This window comes from Chlamydotis macqueenii, chromosome 2 (genome assembly GCF_036417535.1).
Source record: "Chlamydotis macqueenii isolate bChlMac1 chromosome 2, bChlMac1.mat, whole genome shotgun sequence".
Lineage (NCBI taxonomy): Eukaryota > Metazoa > Chordata > Aves > Otidiformes > Otididae > Chlamydotis > Chlamydotis macqueenii.
The window spans coordinates 132,373,265-132,382,077 of NC_141557.1; the positions used below are offsets into that span (position 1 = coordinate 132,373,265).

Genomic DNA, 8,813 nt, shown 5'->3' on the forward strand with positions numbered 1-8,813 from the left:
ACCACACACCTTTTTTGCTTTCTACTCTGTTTCTTCTATAGTTTCTCCAAATTTTGAGACTGAGGCATCTTCTTTTGCTGCTTACTGCTTAATCAGTCTATACCCCAATGAGAACCCTCCAGTTCTTCTATTCCTGTTTCATAAGGTCATCTGTTTTCATGGTGGTCTAAGTGTTGTTCTTCTATTTTCTCCCATCCAGGTACTGCTATGTGGATATTTGTTAGCAATGACTGATGTGGAATCTACATATGCAGACTTTATTGCTTCAGGAAGAACAGGTAGAAGAAATGCATTACATGACATACTTGTGTCCTCTCCGGGTGGGAACTCAAGTGAACTAGCCTTAAAGTTATCAGAGCTTGATATAAACAAAGCAGGTGAGTACATTTTGGTCTGTTATTGTATTTAAACCTAAAATGACAAGAGTGGTACATAAAACATGGTTTATTTGCATGCATTATTCCCTTGTCTCTCAGCAACAATTTTTTTTTTTTTTTTTTCCCCTGATCAGCAGGGGTTGCCTGCAATAAGAAGCCCAGATTTCAGAAATGGGAAGGGTGGTTATTTGCAAGTACAACATATGACTGAGAAAAGAAAAATAATTCTGCAGTGAGTGCCTAATGGCAGGGTCCATTTCAGGATACATTTTATGGAAAATTAAACGTAAGGAAGAAAATAAGGAAATCTTTATTAAGACCCAACTCTTCATAATATCCTTTAATGGAAGTTTTCTGGTTTGAAGCCTGTAGAAGCAGCCATATGTCTGCTTGAAAGGTTATTATGGACTTAAATATAGAATCATAGAATGGTTAGGGTTGGAAGGGACCTTCAAAGGTCATCTAGTCCAACCCCCCTGCAAGGAGCAGGGACATCCCCAACTAAATCAGGTTGCTCAGAGCCTCATCCAGCCTGGCCTTGAACGTTTCCAGGGATGGGGCCTCCACCACCTTTCTGGGCAACCTGTTCCAGTGTTCTATAACTCGCATCGTAAAAAATTTTTTCCTAACTTCCAATCTAAATCTACCCCCCTCTATTTTAAAACTATTACCCCTCGTCTTATTGCAACAGGCCCTGCTGAACAGCCTCTCCCCATCTTTCTTGTAGGCCCCCTTTAGGTACTGGAAGACTGCTATCAGGTCTCCCCGGAGCCTCCTCTTCTCCAGGCTGAACAGCCCCAACTCTCTCAGCCTGTCCTCATAGGAGAGGTGCTCCAGCCCTCTGATCATCTTCGTGGCCCTCCTCTGGACCTTCTCCAACTGGTCCATGTCCTTCTTGTGTTGGGGCTCCAGAACTGGACACAGTACTCCAGGTGGGGTCTCACCAAGGCAGAGTAGAGGGGGAGAATCACCTCCCTCGACCTGCTGGCCACGCTCCTCTTGATGCAGCCCAGGATGCGGTTGGCCTTCTGGGCCGCGAGGGCGCATTGCCTGCTCATGTTGAGCTTCTCATCCACCAGCACTCCCAAGTCTTTCTCCTCAGGGCTGCTCTCAATCCATTCTCCGCCCAGCCTGTATTTGTGCCTGGGATTGCCATGACCCAGGTGCAGGATCTTGCACTTGGCCTGGCTGAACTTCATGAGGTTGGCACGGGCCCACCTCTCCAGCCTGTCAAGGTCCCTCCCTTCCAGCATATTGTTTTTAGCTGCCAGGGGACAGGTCTATCTCTTTCCCCTTTCTGCTGATACTTTGTCCTTCTTTTAAGGTTATTAGCACTAATGCAATCCTAAATCTTACTTCACCTGTAATATCAAAATTTTTAGCTGGTTGTGCACCTTCAGTTGAGGGGAAGCAGAGACAGTGTATGCTGAAGGGCCTTACATTAAATAAAAATAGTAATATGGCTGTATAATTACTTTCATGTTACATGCGTGGGGGTTAATGAATGGGTCTTACAGATATTTGAAAGCCCTTTTCAGATCTTAGGAAAGAAGTCTTATGCTTATTTTAATAATAGCAGAAGAAAAAAAATGCAGCAAAGAACAAACTGTTGATAAGCAGCTGCTGTGTTTGTGCACATATTTTTCTCAGAGACAAGGGCAAGAGTTCTGAGAGACAGTCCCATCACTGGGCAACCAGATGTGGGCAGTGTGATGTTTGAGTGGTTGTAGTGCTATTTGGAGGAGGGGATTCTTTTTTTGGCCTTCAGACTAATGTACATCCTAAGTGATTCCTTCTGCAGTTGGCAGTTTGGGGCTTATAGCTTCTAGATGCATGCAATTCTAGCTGGGCAAGGCCTCTGATTTTTATTTTTTTTTTTTCTGTTTAAAAAGAAAAGCTTTAGTAGTATGTGTGTAGGTGTGTCTATTTATTTTAATGTGGGGATATATGTAAAGTGTTGGAAAAATATAAAGTAGGTGGCATTTGAAATGCATAATGCCAACCATCCTTCTTTAATTTTCTTCAGTCTCAAATTTACACTTATCAAATTTGCCTTTGATCTTGTCCATTTAGAAGATGTAAACAATCTCTATTTTTAAGTTGAGCTGTTGGAGTGATTGTAAGCCAGAACTGTGTCCTTTTGTGAGCTATAAAAAGAATGTGACTTTGTGCCTGTAATATATGTCGGTATGCATTTTGTACATGCAGTTAGCTCTGCAGAGATGGGAATGGTTTAAATAACTGTTAGACTCCTGAATTATGTATTAAAAATTAGGCTATTTAGTTTTTCTTGGAGACCTCTTTTGGAGCTTGGGTAATTTAATCATTGCAGAAAAGTGTGCAGAATTACTCATAAAATTACCTTAGGTGGTAGATGCACAAAAATGCCTGTGTACTTCTTCAGGAGGTTATGCAGTTCAATGCAGATACAATGAAAATATGTTTGGTTTGTACTATTAGTACACCTAGGTGCTGGTAAAAGCCTCCAAACCACAAATATTGGAAAACTTATTTTATGCATTCATATGAGTATTAGTGTATTATCCCATCATCTCTTTCCAAATCAAAGAGAGGCTAAAAAATATTTTGCATCCCAAATTCCAGTTCAGAATATACTAGTGCTTGCGGGATGCATGTATGTATCACACTTGGCAGGATTAAGAGGAAAAAATATATTTGGGGGTTATATCTTATTTCTTTCAAGGTATACTACCTAAGTACTACCTAATTATACAAATGTAGACATCAAGTTTTGATTTTTTTTTTTTTATTCTTATTACAGCTATATGCATTTTCTTACAAAATTGCAAGTACATTTACTTTCAACTGCATGGAGTAATGGCAGAGTAGAATAATGCAGATTTAAAAAAAAAGATTGTTATAAAACATATGTAAATTAAGCTACCCAAGCATATTTGGTACATTCACTTTGAAAAGGCTGCAGATACATTTCCTGTGAAGAACAGGAACAGCTTTGAACAGCACTAGGCAGTGAGGCCTTGTTCAAAGACCACATATTTTCTGCATGCACTATTTGATACCCAAAGTGAGTGCTGGTTAATCCCCTCATTGATGAGCCAACAACAGATAATCAAGAGTTTACTGCATAATTGTGTATAAGACATATAATTACTGTCTAATACTCTCCCTTCAAAACAACTGCTCCAGTATTCTTTGTCCATAAGCTAACAACCTGCTAATATCTGTGGAATGGGTATACTTACCAGAGTTCAAAATATAGGTTCCAAGTGCTCTGTGGCAACGTGTTTTATCTAAATTTAGAAAAGCAACACTGTGTACATCTGATAAGTAGAAAATCGCAACAGAAATCATGCAACAGAAGGCAAAAGAAAGATTTTAGTAGGGAACTCATCAGGTAGCTCCCCTGCTTAACTCTCTCTCAAGGTAACCAATACAATTCCAAGAAACTTTATATTCAGATCATCTTACAAGTGATCTTAGCTAAATAAAGTAGTAAGGAAAAAGTACAATGAAGAACAAGGGCCCGTCTCTGCAAGTCTAACCTAGAAAACCAGCAGTTTGTTTTAGACATATCTGCAGATATGCTACAGAACACAGATTCAGTGCAGAAGGGGAGCTTCCTTGTATAAGTTGTAATGGTCCAGCCATCTACAAAAAACTGGGGATGGCAGAGGCATCGAAGTCATAAAGAACTGGAATGAAAGACTTCTAGAAATTTGTGATTAAAAGTGATTTTAGTTCATGGTAGAAATGTTTTAGGTGTAAGCTCTGGGAACACTGATAGACGCTGAAGAATCAGTAATGTTACAGGAAGAAAAATGAGTTAAAAGCTGCACGTTAGCAGAACTAGTAATTATTGCTAGCTTACCAACTCACCCAACTGCATTGTGGCTTACAGCATTGTATTTGGTTTGGGGTTTTTTAACGCTGCCTGTACTGGGTGTCAAAATGCTGTGTAAGAATCACAACTCTTACTCTTAAGAGGTTATGGCATCATGTTTTGAAGGAAGAATAGTTCAAGAGTATGCTTAGGAAATTTGGGGATTCTCAGAACCTAGAACCAAAATTATTTCCGTAAATGTATGTTAAGGCCTTTGTTAGGAGGGCTTTGCCAGCAGAAAGACAAAGTCTGTAGTACCAGGACAGTGTGTTATAGATTAAATGGATTTAGACTACTGAGTTTTTTCAGTGAGAGAATCTTTTAAGAAGTGGTGTATCAGAACCTTAGTGCTCTTTCTCTGAATCTTTGTGCAGTATGTTTAATATTTAGATAGTGAAATGTTTGAGCTTTGTGTCCAGGATTATTTTTCTTTTAAACACAAATACTTTGCAAGGTTTTTTTCTCTTCACTTTTATCCATTTTGGTGTTCTTTTGGGGGGTTTTTTAGTTTTTTAATTATTATTATTTTTTGAAAAATAAGAATTCTTACAGGAAAGTTTAAATTGCCCAGATAGCATGAGGGATATTAAAGACTTCTAGTACTCAGAATAAATCGAGTATGAAGCAGGTAAAAAAGGAATTTAAAAATCAAATTTCACCTACCTGAACTTCTGCAGTATCAGAACAAATGTAGGAGGCTTTGTAGAAAGTGTTTGGACAACTTGGGCAAAAGGGATTCCTGTCCAACAGGAAATCATTGCATCCAGATCCATCCTGATGGAATCCTTTGTAATGCGGGAGATAAAACTGAGAAATAGAGTTTTCTGAGAAAGTGCCTTGCAAAACAAATTTTTATTTATTACTCAACCAGTAAGGAACAGAACAAACCTCACTGTTTAATACATTAATCAACTTTCTGTACAACTTTTCATCAGGTTGAATTTGATAATTACCAATACCCTCTGAGGCATTTTGCCACCTAAATACTTGGTGCAGGCACAAAACACAGCTGTCACATCTGAGCTTCTTACCATGTTCTTTGCAATGCAAAGAATTTTTTTTTCCACTAGCAATGTGCCATTTCTTCTATATAGAAAAGGTAAGATGTTTGTGGTGCTTATTTCTGTAAACAGAACAGTTGTACAGTGTGATTTCAAATGAGGAAACAATAAATATCTGTACTGAGAACCCTGCCTTTATTCTAAAGATCTATAGATTAAAGTTAAGAGACACTACTACTTCTACTTAGACCTCTTTACAACTTAGTCCGTGGAATTTTCTTAACTACTATATCAAGCCAGTTCAATACCAATTACTCAGAATCTTTGCAAGATACAACTTATGTCTTAATATTATTCCTTACCTAACATTATTCCTTATTATGTACCTATAGCTAATTAGCCCATTGTTCAGGGACTTCTGTCTTACTTGCACTTAGCTTCCAGGCGTCTGAACTTGTTAGGTCTTTAATTGTTAGGTGAAAAACAATACTTTGTACTAATAGACCATTATCAATGCACTGGGGTTCTGGGAGCAAGACCTCTTTGTTTCAAGGTGGATCACTCGTCCTTTTCTTGTATGTTATAGAAGGAGAAGGAGATGCTCAACGAAATCCAAGTGAGCAAACTGGGGAGGCCCAAGGGGAGGCAGCAAAGCAAGAAAGCTGACATCCGACTTTGACTGACTGAAGCAGCTGCTGGATGTTCTCAGACTACAAGAGCATGCTGGAACAAATTTGTTTCCATGAGCAAGCTGGTGGAAAAGAAAGTGCATGTGTCTTCACTGCTGGAACCCACTCAACACAATGCTAAAAATGGGGGTACAAGCTGTGGCAGAAGACAGAATTTTCTCTACCTCTGTCATTAGCAATGGTTGAACGTGTATTGATTTTTTGGGATAGTGTCAACAGATGGATCCCTTCATAATGACTACTTGATGGGAACACTTTTAGAAAGTACAACAGGTAAATCTTGTAGCAAATGGCCTTTGAAACGTCAGAGGATCTAATTGTGTGTCTTAGGCAAAGGCTTGTGTGATCCTCAGAGTTTAAAATTCTCTGGCCAAAGTGTTCACCCATTAGAAGAACTGTAAAGAAAGCACTGTTTTTAGAACTTTGCATCTGTTTTACAGCTCTGTCATTTACAATGGGTTTTGTATTGTATGACTTACATGCTCCACACTGCCCCTTCTCAACTGCTTATGAAGAATATTTCTGTTACTGTGAATTTTTCTACCACGCGTTTTGAAAGGGCTGGTTTTTGGATGATGTGGTGATGTGCACATGATAGATTTAAAACGTCAACCGCTAAATTGATGACGCCTAAACCTAAATGACTCAGCAACACTCTAATTTGTTACTAGATGAGCCTTCAAAACGATTTGTTAATGTGAATACTTCAGCGTGTTTTGTGTCCTTGGTACAGTTTTGCCACTTGCCTGTAGCTAGTTACATATCAGAGACTCAAATTGACTCTTTTATGTTATTCTTCCCCATTTTTCTAATTTTACTCCCAATTTCTTAATCTTTCTCTGAGATATTTTTTAAAATGTTAGTCCAAGTATTTTACTGTTATGGTAGTTTTAAGAATACATTTATAACCTTATATGGGTTAAAATTCAAATAAATTCTGTGGTGCTAGAGATTTTCCTGGTTCACATTGTTAAAGATGGGCCTTGTTTACACATGGGAAAGTAACTGGCATAGGTTATATATTCTGGAATGAGTTTTAGATTGCAGGACAGTCCAACTAGTGGATCATGGGCTGGATCCAGCCAGGAGGACTATTTTTCCTCTTTCTTGCCTCAGTTGATCAGGCTGTTGAGTTTGCACAGCCAGTAGCCTGTTACTGATGCAGCAGGAACAGCCAAGTGCTAGAAGCTGCCACAGCAGCCTTTTGGCTAGAGAGTGGAAAGGGAAGTGAGACACTTAGCATCTAGCACCCAAAAGACTCGATTTTTCCCACTTCAGCTACTCCAAAATGACAGTTCAAACTGGACCTTCATTGAAATTCCAGGATAGCTTGTCCATCCAGAGGATTACTTAAAATATCAACAAATTAATAACACATTCTGCAGTAGCTACGCTGACTGATTTTGTTCCCCCTATCCTGCCCCAATAGTCAAGGCCATAACTGAGGCTGAATACTGCAAAATGGGGCAGCCACACCTCTGTGACTAAGGTGAGTAAAGAGAGTGACGGACTAGTAAACCATGGCAATCACATAAGCACCAATCACAAAGTCAGAAGATTTGTTTTCTTTTATTAACAGGAGGTGATGTCACTTTATATATAGTATATATATATTATATATATTTTTGTGTTGTTGTTGGTTCCAAATGTTATGCACTTTTTAATGTTTGTAAACTTTTACTAATGAATAGTGTGATTGCTTCCTGAATATATTAATCATCAGTTAACAAAACATCTTTGTGGCCACAGCTGTTTGTTTCTACCATATGTATCATAGTATTTGTCACCTGAAATTCTTTTGTGAGATGTGTGGAGAAAAAAAAAAAAAACAAAACACTTCTGATCAGTATTATGAGCTCATTTATAAGTGTTAATAAAAAACAAGCCAGCAGTATGCTTGTGGCTCATTAGTGTAATATTAACTCTCACCTTTTATTGTTTGGAAGCTGAATGCCTCACTGTCTTAGTAGCTGTCAAATGCCCTATCTTTTTGGTAACAGAGGTAGTCTATTTGCTTTGAAAATACTGTTACCCTTAAACTAATTATTTATTCATTTGTTTCACTTGGTGTTCCTTTCAAAGTTAACACATTATTATTGATCTTTTAAAATTATTTTTCCCTCCCTTGCTTTTGCATCATGTCTTCAAGCTGAACTGGTTGCCCCTTTGTCATGGACTAGTTACTGTCAATCTAGCACAAACACCAGAAGGAAATAAGATTATAGGGCTTTTAATAGTGTTATGTTATTGATGATCCATGAAACATCATCAATAAAATATCGCAGGAAAAGGCAATAGTGGAATAAGTAATTAGAGTACATTGAAGTGATGGTTTTTCTTATTTTCCTTCAGTGGTTTTCTTTATTTCAGTACACTTTCCTTCTTAATTCTTCTGTGTTGTGAAATAAAATTCATTTCAGCCTTTCCTCTCTCTTTTGTACCCGTTTCTTCTATTTCTCCTCTTGTTTTCCTCTGTTTTTGAAACAATTATGGAGGCCTTTGCTGGTTTTTGAAACACATCTCTGTGTGATGAAAAACAGTGCTGTTAATTTTAGTAGAGTACAAGGCTGTTTATGTTCCTCATCCCCCAAAAGTATATGAGTGCTTGCTTTATCACGTGAACTCTGCTTGCTCTCTTCATTTGGGGTATTTCTGTAGCATCTATAAGCAGGCCTCACTTTATGTAAACGTGTGGTTAGTCTGTCCCAAATCATAACACTGTATATTGAGTACTACTGTTACCCAAGCAATTACAAGAGAGCTAGTTCATGTATAGTCATACCTTTACTTCTGTGTAATTGCATCGTATAACAGGAACACTGGTGGCAGAACTGGACTTTGACTGGGTTATTTTTCCCTTTACTAGTTATGTTTTTCAGTAAGC

General features: G+C 38.2%; 1 protein-coding gene across 4 annotated transcripts in view; it reads left to right on the forward strand.

Moving 5' to 3' along the window:
* PKIA (cAMP-dependent protein kinase inhibitor alpha) overlaps positions 1-8,356 on the forward strand; it is a 45,864-nt gene extending 37,508 nt beyond the window's left edge. For all 4 annotated transcript variants that reach the window (XM_086740946.1, XM_086740947.1, XM_086740948.1 and 1 more), the window contains exons 2-3: positions 200-377; positions 5,827-8,356. In XM_086740946.1, coding sequence (XP_086597072.1) covers positions 200-377; positions 5,827-5,906 — 258 coding nt within the window. In that variant the 3' untranslated portion in view covers positions 5,907-8,356. The remainder of the gene's footprint in view (positions 1-199; positions 378-5,826) is intronic.
* The last annotated feature ends 457 nt before the right edge of the window (positions 8,357-8,813 follow it).